A 16,935-nucleotide genomic window follows, 5' to 3' on the forward strand; every position below is an offset into this window, starting at 1 on the left:
GCATTAAGTTAACCTCTTGTTTACAATTTCTTGCGTATCCAACTCTTCACAAATTCAATCATATTTTTTCTCTCGCAATTTTCCGGTACAATCCTATTGACCCTGCTGCGCTGCTGCAACACAATCTCCCTGCTTTATATCATTGTGTCAATAAATAACATTTGTAGCTGTCAAGCAACCAAAAGTCTGCTTGAGGAACACTTTGGTCTTACTGCTGCATTGAATTGCACTCAGCTTGAAGCCGCTTGTGCTTCAAGCTGAGATTCCATCTCTCTTGTGCACATTTGATATCAACACAGTCCTGTTTGATCCATTTCTCTGCAGGAAACCACATCATTCTGGAAAAATTATAATTGACACTGACTAGAGATGCAATAATTGATGATGATGATAAGTGATGACTGAGAAAATATTATTTAAAAAATATTCATCATGTTTAATGTAACGCAATCCACAAGACTTGGTGGAGATCATTTTCTATTATTGGACCAAATGCTTCATCTTTATTCTTGAACTTATATTCTGCCAGCGGTGAGGTGTCACAGGCAAATTCCTTCCCAGAACCTCACACAAACACAATAATGGCCATAACAGAAAAGTACATTTAAAAAAGAAAATTTGATTAGCGGTTTGGTGAGGCTAAAGGCTCTGATTAGGTTATCATATGGAATTATTTGGGGTTTCTTTGCAAGCGGGACAAAAGTGTTGCTCAATCTGGCTCCATATGTGTCTCTTTATTATGAGGATGTTTCGACCCTCAAACCCTTCTTCCAGATCAACAATGAATTATTTTGTTTTTAAAACTTCTGGAAAAAAATGTAAGCAGTTACATGTGGATATACATCATGCACATGTAAAGCTGTATTCACATTGAACAGCACTTCTTATGCTTCCTTCTTCTCTGCTAAAGTCATACTGTTGGTCCGGTTTGACAATTCTGTTTATATGCCAACATTGACAAATCTGAACATGTTTTGAATAATCCTAGAGGTTACATTTTTACAGTTATGATATATGCTCCACACTCACTTGCTGACACCCAGGATGACAGTGGGCTTGATGAGTTCACAAACAGAATTACTGGAGCTGGAATGTCTGCCGGGGGAAATAGGGACATGATTGAGCAACATGGAGTCATGGAAAGGTTAAAAAACCTAAAAAGATTCTACGTGTAGGAAGATCATTTTGTTTTTTTGGTTCTCACACGCACCCTTCCTATAAGGTGTGTATTTCACACCTTCTCTTGTCCCCTGGAGCCAAAACTGACATCAGTTTTGATTTAGTTTATCCTGTATCTTTTGTCACACTGTATCGGCAGACTTTTATATCCAGGGATATCAGATTTAATAAAACATAAAGGTAAGATGAAAGGGCGGAAACATACTTAACTAAATATTTATTGTATGTTAACAGTAAAATAGTTTTAATTGTAAAGCAGATTCAATAAGATATCTGGTTGGCATGTGATGTGATGTGCTGAAAGACCAGAGTTTGTAATTGATCATAAGTTACAAAAAACATGCGTCTTCACATATTGCAACTCTTGAACTTACTGTTTATCTTCTAGTATAGTTTTGAATGCAATAATTTTGAAGAAGAATTTATTATTTTATTTTACCTCCACATCTTTCATCACAACCAGATGGTAACTGAGATATATCTTTGAAATTAAGTTTGCATGATCAATGGTAATATACTTCAGCCATTATTAAGATATGAGCTTTTGGAACTTCTCGAAGTGGATGGCGACACACCACCTGAAGCTGAACCTGGACAAAACCGAGCTACTCTTCCTCCCGGGGAAGGGTTGCCCGCACCGAGACCTGTCCATCACCACTGATGATGCCGTGGTGACGCCAACTCGGACTGTGAGGAATCTGGGTGTGACCCTGGACGACCAACTGTCGTTCTCAGCAAACATTGCATCGGTCACACGCTCCTGCAGATTCCTCCTCTACAACATCAGGAGGATTCGCCCCTTCCTCACTGAGGAGACGGCGCAGGTGCTCATCCAGGCTCTGGTCATCTCCCGCCTGGACTACTGCAACTCACTACTTGCTGGAGCCCCGGCGTCGGCCATCAGACCTCTGGAGCTTGTCCAGAAAGCTGCAACACGTCTGGTGTTCAATCGCCCCAAGTTCTCTCACACAACTTCCCTTCTCCGTTCCCTACACTGGCTCCCTGTAAGAGCTCGCATCCAGTTTAAGACTCTGGTGCTAGCCTACAGGGCAGTGAAAGGAACAGCTCCTTCCTATCTCCAGGCCTTAGTCAAGCCCTACACCCCTACGTAAAAAGATTCTACGTGTAGGAAGATCATTTTGTTTTTTTGGTTCTCACACGCACCCTTCCTATAAGGTGTGTATTTCACACCTTCTCTTGTCCCCTGGAGCCAAAACTGATGTCAGTTTTGGCTCCAGGGGACAAGAGAAGGTGTCGCTCTGCTGCCTCGGGGCGATTGGCTGCCCCGTCGCTCAGAGGTCCCTGCGGCCGATCCACCCGGTCACAGCTTTTTTCTGTCCTGGCCCCTCAGTGGTGGAATGAACTCCCCACTGACGTCAGGACAGCAGAGTCGCTGCCCATCTTTAGGCGCAGGCTGAAAACTCACCTCTTCAAGAAGTACTACCCTGAGCCTTCCTCGTAGCACTTATGGCACTCGTATTAGTTGCTGCACTTACTGTATTCGTATCAGTTCGCTGCACTTATTGAATTTGTATTTGTTTACTGCACTTATCCTATTCGTAGTAGTTTGTAGCACTTACTATATTCAGATTAGTCTGTTGCAATTATTGTTTTCGTAGTAATTTGCCTCTGCACTATACTTTTGCTCTGGTTTATGCTTTGAGATGCTTGTTTAAGTAAGGAGATGCACTTATGACTTCTGGTGACTAGTAGTTCTCTTGAATACCTATGTTGAATACACTTCCTGTAAGTCGCTTTGGATAAAAGCGTCTGCTAAATGACTGTAATGTAATGTAAATGTAATGTAACTTATGGCCCGGTGAATTACAAAAAGATTACAAAAGATAAGAATCAATGTATAAAACATAATCATTAACGTTTTTATTCATATAGTGTTTAAATTATTACACTGTTGCATTTTGGCAAACCAGAAAGTAAATAAACATAGTAATTTATTCATAGATTTTGTGTCTTCATTCTTATGAAGACACAAAGCATTGATTTAGAATATCCAGGATGTTTTTTTGAAGCCCTTACACACATCTTTAAGGCATTAATTATGAGCCAGCTTGGGAGACCCACTATTGTTATTCTCAACTTTATACTGGACACAACAAACTGCACAGGAGCTGTATAAACAGACCATGTTTAGAGCTGTGTTCAAGCAAACTTTGCCACCTGTCCAGTTTGAGTTATTCTAGAGGTCACATTTTTAAAACATTTTTATATGAACTCTTCACTCATTTCAGTCATATATTCATTCACACCTACTGTGCACAGTGTTAATCTGTCTAATGTGATTCATGTTGACGTGGCTGCTTTGCTTACACCCAGGGGGACTGTGGGCTTGGTGAGTTTACAAAAAAGGAATTACTGGAGCTGGATTGTGCACTGGTTGTCATGGTGACACAATTGATTAACTGAACTTGGGGCTCAGAAGATCATTTTGTTTTTTTGGTTCTCACACGCACTTATAAGGTGTTTATTTCACACCTTCTCTTGTCCCCTGGAGCCTGACTGAACTTAGTCCAAAACTGACATCCTTTTGGATTTTGTTTATCCTGTATCTAGCTTCCTTACATATTGCAAGATGTGCAACTGACTTCACACCTTCTTGGCACAGTTTTAGTTTTGGATTATTATAGCCTATTTAATGTGATTGTTGTTGACGTGACTGCTTTGCTTACACCTGGGGGGGGGGGGGGGGGGCGCTGGGCTTGTTTATCAAATAGGTAGAATAACTGGAGGTGGAATGTGAATCGGGTGAACTGAGGACACGATTGAGCAACATGGAGTCATGAACAGATTGGGGAGCCAGCACCAAGGGAAAAGACAGGTGGGTGCTATTAACATATTGCTCCATTGAGGTGGTGTTTATTCACAAATTAAAAGAGATTCCTCATGCATGAAACTGGTTAATGACAGTTAGTGTTTTGGAAGTTCTCACACACACCCTTTCCTCACACCTTAAGTTGTCCCCTGGAGCCGTGCTGAATCCTAAAAATGTGAACAAACGCACTCAGTCCCAACACATCCACCAGTCTCAGCTCACCATATACTTTACCAAGACTTACTCATGAAGCCCCGTCCAGCTACACTGCTGATTTTATTTTTCTTTAATGTTCATTTCAGATCTGGGAAGTGAAATTGTAGACTTTGTTGTCCAGTCCAGCAATCACAGACAGCTGGAGACACACAAAATCAGCAAATAAATCTGAAAAACTAGCAATCTGAAATTTCAAAACGTAGTTATTTTTATTCATCAGACTTCAATAAACAAACAATCATTCAAATATGAAACTGATGAAAAAAAAGGCCTTTTGGGGATTTTGGTAAAACAGCTCATTCAAACATTCCTTGTGAATTCTGCGACAGACCAGATGAATCACAGAAACCAGTCGCTGGCCTCAGATTCAAGCAATAAGTCACAGTTAAGAAACAAATGCACTAGTATAATTGTTTTGATCATCATCACAAGTTTCATAAAAGTTATATTGTACAGGAAATACTTACTAAGACTGCAGACTTCACATGTTATTAAAAAGTAAAATCAACATATTTTTTATCTTATTATGAATCTTATTATTAAGATCAAAATAACTTAATGTTTTGTTTGTAAAGAATAAAAAATACTTTAACCAAGGCCAGATTACCAACTGGGTATAGCCAGCAACTGCCCCTGGAATTGGACGTTTCTAGAGCCTTGAGACCCCTTCTGTTGAGGAGCCTTTTGTTAAAATCTAGTTTGAAGGCCTTGATGATTTTAGTTCACATTGTCCTTATGTCTTCCATGCAAATATCTCCACAGCAATAATAGGTATAATAAGAGTTTCTTTCAAAATCATAGATAGTATCCTGTAAGTCATTATATTCTTAAGTTTATGAAGTACATTTGTGTTAACTGTTTACTGTGTGAAAATACCCAGAAACAGAACTTCACCTGTTCTGGTTCTGTCCAAACACTAATCAATGAAAGATCATATAGTCAATAACAACAACTCTGTATTTTAATACATCTGGGAAAATGGATTTTGTTTGGTATCCATAACAACAATAGTAAAAAAATTATAAATAAATCTTTAAATCAATTTAACTATAATATTCATTCAATCCTTAACCTGAATTTATAGTATTTGAAAATTAAACTAAACGGTACATTAAAACCATTTTAACTCTTAAAATAAGAAAGCTGCAAAAAACATTTATTTGTTTTTTTATTTAATATTTTTATTTTAGGATTCTCCTGACTCTTGACTGACTTTGTTTTTTTTGTATTTATGAATTACTTCTTTGTTTGTATGAAAGTGATTTCTATTGTTAAAAAGAATAATTGTGTAGCCAGTAGTGAAATATCTCTCCGGGCCACCGTAAGGCTAGACGGGCCTACTTACGTGTTTTCATTTGTTTGTTTTAATACAACATTTTAACCACAGAACTGTACAGTATAACTAAGCTGTACCAAATGTTTTTCCCCTCTGCTCCCGGCTGCGAAATGTTGTGACTGATATGCGCAAAGCTCTGGTAGGTGTACAACTTTGCTTTTAAAGTTTATGCATAGAGCATATATATATATATATAACAAAACAATTGGCACAATAAATATATGTTGGACAGTTTTTAAGAAATATGGTATGCCATTTCATTATTTTGCCAATGATGTTAAAATATATTTGCCTACAATTTTTTTTGTAAATATTCATTGCAACCTTACCTGAACTGTTTAAATGACATCAAAACGTAGATAGATTTAAACTTTCTCAATCTTAATGAAAATAAGACTGAGATCATTATGTTTAGACGACCTGCACTATTACATGACTCTGTAGTTCATCTTGGTCCTTTAGCTTTTCACAATAGACCTTCTGTTGTTGGTGTGATTTTTGACAGTTCCTTCAAATTGATAAACAAATTCATTGAGTTACCTGTTTTTAATATCCTGCTTGATTGTTAATTGACAAATTTTCAAATTTTATTTCCTTTTCTCCATCTATTTTAATGTCTTATTTATCATGATAAAGGATCTCTGGACTTGTAGACAATTTTAATGAAGATATTAAGGGCCACTGTAACCTTCAATTTCAAAGCAAAATTCGGGCTTTGCCACGGCCTGGCCACAATTGTAATCAGGGTAATTGAGAACAGGTGAAACTAGTTTACTTCTGGGTTAAGCCGCCCTTTAATAGGGTCTGTACACTGCTGGGTGGCAGGGTTGGCTCTTTTGCTACCTCATTGTTGCTGACAGGAGTGTAACTTCAGACTAAGTTCAGTGGCGTTCCTGTTTTTCCTTGTAGATGTTATATGTGCATGTTTTCCTTCTAACTTGTTTACAAATTATCGGTGATAACATATCGTACATATCTGATTATAGGACCAAATAATATGGTTTTGGCTTCCCATATTCGGCTACAGAAATACAAAAGTCACGCCTGGTTAGTCTAACAGTGTAACAATAAGCGGTACAAGATCAACACCATACAATACATCCATTGTGCATGTGTTTTTTAATCACTGGTATGTGCATATATGCATGTGATTTAAATATGTACACGCTGAGTACAGTGGCGACCTTCCAATTCTCAGCTCTGAGCTCATCATAGCAAAGATACTTCAACCCCATTTTAGAAGTTGATCGATTGAATGTACCTTTTTATATAACATACAAAAGTGATCACATTAACTTACACCTGATGATTTTCACCATCTGCCATCCCTTTATATTTGTTTATCCATTGTTTGCATACAGAGGGCAGACAAAATACATAATATAATAACACTTGAAAAACACATGATAAAAGGACCAGGTTCCTATGTAAATCATGAAGAAAAATTTCTTTACCGATAGTAAAATATATACATGAGTTGAACCTATGCTGTAGGTGTACAAACCTACAGTTACAGTATTGTAAATCAAGGTGAAATAACCTAAATGTGTTGTTGTAAGGCACTTACCATAGTTTAAACAGGTTATGTAAAGAAGTGTTAGCACTATATAGGGTGCATATATTCCAAATGGGATGTTTAGATACAAACATACTGCAGCACTACGCAGGTTAAGGTTAACAACATCACTGAATGAAATGTTAAAAGAATGTAGCCAGCAGATGTTTTAGAATACAATATGGGCTGATGTATCGTGTTCAATTAAACAGCTCCAGTAACAGAAAACAAGAGAAAAATCATTAAAAACACATTCAACACATCAGATGTTGATCAACAAACTCACCTTTGTGATCTTAGCATATGTGTAAGCTTTAAATGGTGCATATGTTGAACCTCAGAATGATTTACACCTGCAAAACCTTGCACAAGCCAAGGCCATATTCATTAGAAACAAAATCCATCTTTATCAAATGAGATTGAAAAAAAATGGTAAGAAACAAGTATGGGTAGACCAACAACTGTTTTGTTGTTATGAGGCCAGGGCCTTTATCTATCAGGCTGCTGAGAGTGAAATTTGGGATTAAAGCTAAAGACAATAATCAACATTATTCAATTTTCCTCCTGTTCTAAAACTAAAACACTTTTCTTAGCCTGGCATGGTCTTTACTGGCTACAGTACAGAAACAAAATCAAAAGACATGTTTTGAAAGTACTTCACAATATTGCATTACTCATGATTGACAACTACTGTTTGTGTCCTCTTAGTGAATTCCCCATTTTTGGATAAAGGTTTGAGCTCCGTGAGGGCAGTGGTTCCCATTGTATGAAAACCTTTATGATCCAAGGGGAAGTCCACAGGCTGACAGAGCAACAAGATTCGCTGAGGAAGAAAAAAAGAAATTCCAAAGTGAAGTGAAATTCAGTCTAGCTGAGGGATAAAACACATTGCATTCTTCTTTACTTTTTGCGTACCTGGAGTGATTCTTTGCACTATTACTACTTTATGTCTGTATGATGATGGTGTACGGTAAAATTATTCTGCCTTTTAAAACAACATTTTCACATTATTAAAATGTTTTGCTATTGTCAACAAACCCTATGAAAAACTCCAAACCAGCAATGTGTTAGTCCATCTATCATTACTTTCCAACTCCATAACTCAGCCCCAGCCCATTCATTCCACCTGAAGATGTCTTTAGATAATCAATCACAAATAAATACTTTTATAAAGTGCAATTATTTCCTAAAACAGCTGGGCACTGTAGTTTTTAGCAAATGTTACTCAATTTAAAGTAAATATTGCAATTGAAGTAGCAGAAATTGGATGCAATGAATTGCAAATATCTCAGAATTGTACTTAAGTACATTACTTGAATCAATGTACTTAGTTACGAGCGCCAGATTTAGGGGAAGCAGGGAATGAGGTTCTACATTCAAAAGTAAAAATTCCTGTGTTTTTCAGATAGTATAATCCCACAGATTGGTTTCTGCAAATTCATTTGAAGAAGAGGTTCTGATTAATCCTGTTGAGAAGTCCTGGAGAGATAAACCAAGCTGCACAGCCAAGATGTGAGTGCGGCCAACACATTCAGCTGATTTAGTCATTTGTGTCACTGAGTTCATTGTTAATAGTGGACCACTAACCCGAATAACCTTTTAACAAATCAAAACCTAAACACTGTTTACTGGATAAATGTATCCCTCATAGCAGCACCGTTGGATTTTAACAGCCAACAAACACAAAATAACCATAAGGTTTATCAAATTTGCTAAACAATACTTTTTCAATTCAGAGGGGAAGCATTAGGAGTATATTCACCTGTCGAAGAGGGCCTTTTCCTTGCATGATTTTGTACACCATAAACAGAGGGATGAGGGAGAGGGAGATGGTGGCTATGAACCATCCCATGATGTTAGCCCAGAGAGGATAAACATAGTTGTTACTGAACTTCAGCGGAGAGTATTTGACAATAGAGAAGATGAAGGTGCCCTGGGATTAGAGGAGACAAAGTGGATTAATGTTAAATGGTACAGTCTGTACTCTCATAACTGTGGAACTCAAAAAGCAAGACACCTATTTTGAATGAACTCTAACCTCTAACCTGAAAAGTTCTGCTTTGAGGAATTGCAAATTAAATGAAAGGTTCAAAAGGGGATAAGGTAAGACGGGTGCTTTACATTCAATCGACTCACCATTTATATTTTATTTTATTTATATCTGCCTGAGATTTATCTGCACATAGTTCTCATGAATTCGTATCTAATCCTAAATCTAATGTAAACAGTCAGCAGACAGACAGCAACATGCATAGAAGAAACATCAGAGAATGAAAGGAATGAACTCTTACGAAACAGAAGACAGGAGTGATGTAGCGCCAGCAGTACTTCATCAAAGGGTACGGACGATAACCAATCATGTCGGTGATGTTGCCATAGAAACGGTCAGCACCTATAGGAATAGAAAAAAATATTAGGGTTAATCTCGTTTTTAGATTAATTAATCTGCATATCAAATGTCCTGTTTTTGCCCTGTTGAAATAAATTGTAACCCAAGCTTCTCATAATCCGAGTTTCGTCAAGACGATAAAGACTTTGTGTTGTTGTGTTGTGTTGTCTCTGACTTACCGTACACCCAGGCAATGCTGATGGACTGGAAGAGAGAGAGGAGGAGCAGGGTGGTTCCGCTGCAGACGTGATGGTCCAACAGCTGGAGCAGGTACATCCCTCCCTAGAAACAAGGGGAAAAGGTAACAGATACAACAGCAGAATTCTTGTTGTTCAGTTTGAGTGTAAAATACCTGCTACACTAATGTGAGATGAAGCTCTTATGTATCATGTAGGTAGCTTGACTATTTCTCTGGCAAGTTTAAAGTGCGAGAAATAAAAAATTTAAACGATCAATGGTTTTGCAGACTTTCCTGAAAGCCCTCTGGCAGAGCAACAGGTAAAAGTATTGCCTTGAGAGTATTAATTGTGTTTGATGATGTCTCACTTGAATGAACAAAAACGTGCTTTACATGCAAAACGTGCTTGTCTTCTTTTGATCCAATGACCACCATAGGGCCAAGCACCTGTTAATCAATCTTCACAACCTCGTTTGAGATTAAATTTAAATTAAAACTAATTTTAATCCTACTTAAATGTTGTAGCATTGCCCCCTTTAAATATGAAGCTGGAGCCAGTAGCTGGTTAGCTTAGCTTAGCATTAAGACTGCAGCCACTGCCTCCTGACTACAAAATAGTCCAGCACATAATCCCTCCATAAAAATCACAAATTTATGTTTTTACATAGAATTTTTTGTACAGACTACACATGTGAAATATAATGTGTTGATTTGTGCACTTTAAAGCTGCTGGCTAATATTTTACTATCAGACAGAGCCCTATTTCCAGTTTTTGTTTGTATCCTCTTTTCAATCATTGTGTTATTTGGATTGATATATATTTGTTAGTTTTTAGTCACTTACTTTCTCCGTTTCTTCGCCTTTTTGTAGTATTTTACAAGTTTCTAAAGCACATTTAGTGTATCATAAATAATATGTTGGAAAACATTGAGAAAGGGTTTTGCTTACTGTCTAACTGTCTAGCTTGGAGTACTGTACCAACCTCAGTGACCAGAGAGAGTCCCAGCAAACAGCAGACAGTGCAGATAGCCAGCAGAACCAGCTCCCGTCTGAAGCCTTTGCGCAGGTAAATAGGGAACAAATCTGTCAGTGACGTCATCAGACACTCCAGACCAACAAACTGTAAGGAACCAGTGTGAGGGAAGAGAATCAGGGCTTTGTTTATTCATTCATTCATTAATTCCTCCGTTTATTCATTCAGAGTGGTTTGGCCGTTACCTGACTGTCCAGTCCCAGCAAGATAATCATGAGGAAGAAACACACCGACCACACCTGAGGCATGGGCATCATGGCTACAGCCCGAGGGTACACTATGAATGCCAACCCTGGACCTACACACACAAACACACAGAATGTTACAAGATAGAACACAAACAAACAATTAAAGGCAAATGACGAAAATTTGAATGTTTATCATATGATTGAATTGAAGACATAGACCAAGGTATTAGAGAAATTGAACATTTGACCTGATAATGGGTCAAGATGAAAAGTCAGGAGTAATTAAAATACCTCCTTAACGGGACATGAATGTGTGTACCAAATGTCATGGCAACGACTCCAGTAGTTCAGATATTTCATGCTGCTTTCACATAATGTTGGCAGAATGGAAAAAACGGGAAAACCTCCCCTAGTTCAGACCATTATGAAAACTGTTTTCCCCCACTGTGTCTCTGGGCTGCAGAGTAGCAGCTGTGGTTTGGCAATGCACTCAGCTGTGTTATCACTAGCGGCCCCTACCGGCAGGGGCCCAGTTAAGAGTGATGAGTGAGGATTAAGCAGGCAGTCATTGGTAGTATACAATACCAAATGAAAAATGCTTTGAGAAAGTGTGAGTCACTGCAACAATGAGAGGTCCTTGAGCGCACAGCAGTAACTGGGCACCATTCCTGCAGCGGAATGCAAGATTTACCATGGACAAAAACAGAGCATAAAAACATTTTATTTTATTGCAACTGCCTGTAGCATTTTCAGCCATTCAAAAGTTTTATTGACATGTCTGGCAACCAGATTTTCTGGCTGCCAGAAGCAAAGCAAGTCAGAGCAGCAAACCTTATGAAGCAAATTAGTCGGTTAAGTGTTTTATGTTTGTTTCAAATGGGAATCATGACAGTTGACAGTTTGACTTGTCTGCAACACATGTCTACGTATGAGATGAGTGATGTCAGTAGCATCATCTGAGACCTGTTGATGCAGTTTCTAGTTCTGAGTGGGTGCCAAAGTAACAACATAAATCATGGTTTAATCATTGGTTTAGGATTCATAAAAAGGAAAGACGTCAGAACTGTCACTAGTTAATCTTATATTTTGTCCTTAGCTCTGCTTGCTGGTTAACATTAATCACGCTCACTTGATTTGAGCTGCATGCTTCGAGTTGAGGGTAATACAAGAAGAAAAGAAAATCAAAGGAGGGAAAAAGATGACAGCATAAGGTGCAAGTCTGTCAGTAAGCTACTTAGGTTGGAATAAGATAAAAAATAATAAGGATAATGAAACAAGGCATGATTTGGCACAATTTCCACATTTTAACAGGAAGTGTCTATGCAGGGAGCAGTGTCTGGCAATTTATAATACAAGCACCTCAAACATGGTGCACAGGGAATGTATCACTCCGTCACTCTTCCGCTCACTTTTTAGTTGAACATTGCTCGGTCTGTACTTGCCTGATTCAGCAACTTCCGATATATCCACCCCTTGTTCGTTGGTCATGAAACCCAAAACAGAGAAAATGGCGAAGCCTGACACAATGCTGGTGGCACTGTTCAGTAGACACAAGTAGAAACAGTCCCTGAAAGAAAAATGAATACAGCTCTAGAAATGTTCAAGGAGTGGATGCTCATTTTACTAGCTAACGTTAACCTTGATCATCAGATGTTTTATATCCTTTGGAAGAAATGATTGGCTTTGCAGGATCCAGTTTCACGTTATCGTCCTATTGTGTGCGTTCTTTGTTTCATGGTGTCTGATTTAACTGTTCATAAAGCAAACATAGAGCATAAATTATCACCCAATGATGCGGGGTATCTTAAACCAACTTCATCTCTAGTCATTGTTACAAGTGCTACAGTTATTTAAAAAATGTCTGATGTATAGATCTAAATAAAATAAATACCATTTACATATTATTTTGATCATAGTTAAGACCAGAGGAATCATATAGACCTATTATCACAGACTGGTATCTGTAGACCATCTGTATCTGTTTCTGATCAAAACTAACTGATAGGATTTTATTAAAAAAAGAAACAATATTAACAAGGGATTTCTAAATACATTTATTAAATATAAATAAAAGAGACCACCTAAAACAGTTGTGGGGAGTGTTGGGTGTTTTACATCTGCTCTTTGAACATGATATAGTCTCACACATTAATTTCAAATGGTCCGTCATGTTTCAAACTATTTCAATTGAATGAAAGAGGTCATCCCTCATTTTATACGTTTAAAAGCCCAGTCTGGAGGCCATACAAACCATACATGTCTTGGGTCAGTCAGATGAAATATAACAAAATAAATTTCATTTGGATAATGTTGCCAGAGAAATTACAAAAACAACGAGAAACACTCTCATTTTCTTTAGGGACATATTTCCAGCTGGACAGTTTGGACAGATTAGCCTGCGCTTACCTGTAACAGTCGTTGGTGTAAGTGTTGTAACTCCCAAGAGAGGTTAGGAATCCCAGGCCGATGGCATAGGAGAAGAAGATCTGAGTGCCAGCATCCATCCACACCTGAAAAGGTCAAACAAATATTTGTGTGTGTGTGGGCCTGATGACTCTATAGGGAAAACACTCTAGTGGTTCCGCTCTTAAGATTGTATGTGTGATCTTACCTGGGGATCTGAAAGGCGAGAGATATCGGGGTAGAGGTAGTAAATAATCCCGTCCATTGCTCCTGGTAGTGTTACGCCACGAATGAGCAAAACAAACAGCATACCAAAGGGGAAAGTGGCTGTAAAGTAAGCTGCCTGAAAGAAAAAAAAAAGAAACAGTGACAGTTTAACTTTAATTAAGATCCTGGACTAACTCTCAGCCTATGACTGAAACATTTAAAGCACAACTATTGACTAAAGCAAATAGGTGTATATAATCAGCCAGATAATAGTAGTAGTATGGTCAAATCAAAAGATTTCTGTTGGACATCATTAGTTCTTGTAGTGCTGACAGTTGCAGGATCACAAGTTAAGTATCAGCTCTGATCCTAACACCTGTAGCCTCTGGCCAAAAGATAGCTCACGTGGTCCTGTTTGTAATTTGCTGCTTGGGGTCTGAAAAGCACTCTTAGTCTGACCCTCGACCAGTCCAATATAATCACAAAGCCTACCAGGAGCTTGTTACCCCCAACGACAGAGCCCTCCACCATAAATAGGTGGCGAGAATGTAACAACTGCGAGTTGCAGTGGCATTTATTTTCAATTTTTTTAATTAAAAAAGTTACTATTCCATTACTGTTAAAAATAATATGACTGAATGCATTTTTTTAAAAATTCAGCTGTGTGTGCTACAGTAACAAAATCATTCCATCAAACGTGGATTTGTACATCTTGCACACTGCAGAGAAGTGGTATCAGTTGCTGGCATTGTACCAAACAAAACTGTTTATGGTGGGAAGCTGCTAAGTCAGTGAGGGATAATGTCCTATTGAACTAGATGTGTAGATGACAGGTTAAATATAACTTGAAAATAATTTATCTTTTGATTTATAAATAACTTGAAATTCATGAAAATAACGTACAAACTTAATTTATATAACTGTTTAGGGGAGATTTGTACAAAAATGTGTGAAACATTTATGAATGTTGTTCAGTCTTAAAGGAGCTAACCTTTCCCGTTGACTTGATGCCCTTCCAAATGCAAAAGTAGCAGATGACCCAGGTCAGGATGAGACACAAGACCAGCTCCCACCTCAAGCTGCCGACCTCCTCAATACCACTAGAGAGTTTCAAAACCCGGCGCCTGGACAGAGAAGGAACGAGGGGAGCAACGGTGTGGGTGAGAGGGAGAGCAAAAAAAATGTAATTACGGCGGAGAGGAAGGGAGGGATTAGAGGGGGGACTGGGCATCAGCATGAAATGGTGGCTGAGTGGCTGAAAGGAACAGGAGAGAATATCAGAGTTGGACTGGGGGGAGGAAGGTTAAAAAAAGCACAAGAGGGGGCTCTCTAGGAAAGATATATTAGATAAAATACTGCACTATAGGACGCAGTGATATAGTGCGCTCTTAGATGCCTCTATGGTAACTAACAATATGCCCTTTCACAAAACGTGATGTAATACCCTTTATAGTAACCCCTCTAGTGGCAAAATTGATGCAATGCCATGTAGGCTGAACTTTTTCTTACCCCCCTGTACCTCCAGACCAGAGGCAGACTCAGGCTGTCTGACAGAAACGAGAAAGGGGGCGGAAAAAGAAAGAAAGGGAAGGGATTGAAAGAAAATGTTGAATTTAAATCAACTTGTTTGAGTTGACTACATGCTTACTGCCAGAACTCCACAACAGGAAGAGTGGTATTCAGTCTGGATGGCATGCTGAGGCTCACATTTGGATGGTTGATGTCCAGACATGAGTCTAGTATAAGAACATAAAAACGCTGGGAATGTAAAAATGCTCATTTTCAAAGTAAAAAAAGGTGAAGTTAAAACATGCTTGGTAGTGTCCCACATGGATAAAAGCATGCTCTTTATGAAAAACATTGCATTCAAAACAGCAGCAACAAAGACTGAGAGATCTCACGGACTCTATTCTAGTGGAGTCTTGTTGCTTTTAACTATTACTGCAAGAGTTACACATTCAATTCCCTAACGTTGAAATGAGTCACCAAATCTATTTAACATCTACGCTTAAAGAAAAAGTCTCTATACAATTTTTTTGGGGTACACTTTTTACATTACATTACATTACAGTCATTTAGCAGACGCTTTTATCCAAAGCGACTAGTCAGTAGTATATTACATATCATTCACCCATTCACACACTGATGACAGAACAAGGTGCCACCATCAGACTCTAACTGAACAGAAACAGCTTACCTGTGTTCCAGTAGTGTCCACATGTGGCCCAGGGTAATTCCGCGCTGAAGGATGAGAACAGGTAAAAGAACGCCCATGCAATGATGATAATATATGAGGTGGCACTGAATGCGATGATTAAGTGACTGGCATAGCCCATTCCTGAAAAAGAAAAAGAAAAATACAAGTGAAGTTGGCGCCAGATTCAATTATATTGTTACACTCAACACTGTGTTGTGGGTACAGAGTGACCTGTGCAAAACCCAAAATAACTTAGAACATTTAACATTATGATTTGGTTGAAGACAAAAGCACAAATGAGAGTATCTGCTCCAAGAAAACCGGGATACAGAGAATATGGTCAGTAAGACTCCGTGCGTAAATACGCGTGTTATGACGCGTATTTACGCACGGAGGCTCTGACAAGCTACTTGATAAATATGACGACAAAGTTTGCAAAGAAAAAAAAAAATAGGATTTTATTTACCTTGGAAAAGCGGACAAATCTTTCTCCAGCATGTGACACTCCCCTGGCTGGTGTATTGTCCTAAAGCAGTCTCAAGGAAGAATAAGGGGATTCCGCATGTAATCATGAACAAAACGTATGGGATGAAGAACACACCTGCAAAAAAAAAAAAATGTTTTACTTCCTAATGCACCGAGCAATATATATATATATATATATATATATATTGAGAGAGACCGCCGCTTAAATCACTCGCCTCCGCCGTTTCTGTAGCACAGGTATGGGAACCTCCATATATTGCCAGGTCCGATTATTGCTCCCATCACGGTCAGGATGAATTCGGCTTTATTCTCCCAGTGACCCCGTCCCTCCAACTCTTTAGGCGTCTGCCGGCTCTTGTCTGGCACAGAAACTGCGCAGGTGCCATTCTTTCCGTTCATGACCATCTTTGTCCCAACTTTTAAAACCCCGAAGGTTTTAGGTCCTAGAATCACTCTGCAGTGCCAACTTTTGTCCAGAAGACTTAAGACTTTGACTGTGCTACCCACTGCTCTCACTGCACCCTGTGAATGCACATGTGATGCACAGTTGAGGTGATGTTGTTAGCTGACACGGAGATTCAACGGAGATTGGCCATTTCACACTATTTAAGCCATACACGTTGCAGATACGTAGATGTGCATTTAGGGGAGGGTGTCAACAGAAGCTCGGAAACTTATGGATCCCTATTCAAACGTCATCGGTGTGACGTTTGCCTGCCTTGGACAATACAAAGGGAT

The 16,935-nt window shown here is 38.6% G+C and overlaps 1 protein-coding gene across 1 annotated transcript; it reads right to left on the reverse strand.

The window, feature by feature from the left end:
* Nucleotides 1-7,786: 7,786 nt before the first annotated feature.
* Nucleotides 7,787-16,602, reverse strand: LOC129113867 (sodium- and chloride-dependent GABA transporter 2-like). The gene is made up of 14 exons (XM_054626350.1): nucleotides 16,413-16,602; nucleotides 16,178-16,312; nucleotides 15,712-15,852; nucleotides 15,163-15,250; nucleotides 14,506-14,638; nucleotides 13,516-13,650; nucleotides 13,311-13,414; nucleotides 12,347-12,471; nucleotides 10,902-11,014; nucleotides 10,666-10,803; nucleotides 9,685-9,787; nucleotides 9,408-9,508; nucleotides 8,879-9,049; nucleotides 7,787-7,939 (listed from the first exon to the last, which is right to left on the reverse strand). The coding sequence occupies exons 1-14, from the start codon at nucleotides 16,600-16,602 to the stop codon at nucleotides 7,787-7,789; spliced, it is 1,830 nt and encodes a 609-aa protein (XP_054482325.1).
* Between the last annotated feature and the right edge of the window lie 333 nt (nucleotides 16,603-16,935).

Source organism: Anoplopoma fimbria, chromosome 24 (assembly GCF_027596085.1).
Source record: "Anoplopoma fimbria isolate UVic2021 breed Golden Eagle Sablefish chromosome 24, Afim_UVic_2022, whole genome shotgun sequence".
Lineage (NCBI taxonomy): Eukaryota > Metazoa > Chordata > Actinopteri > Perciformes > Anoplopomatidae > Anoplopoma > Anoplopoma fimbria.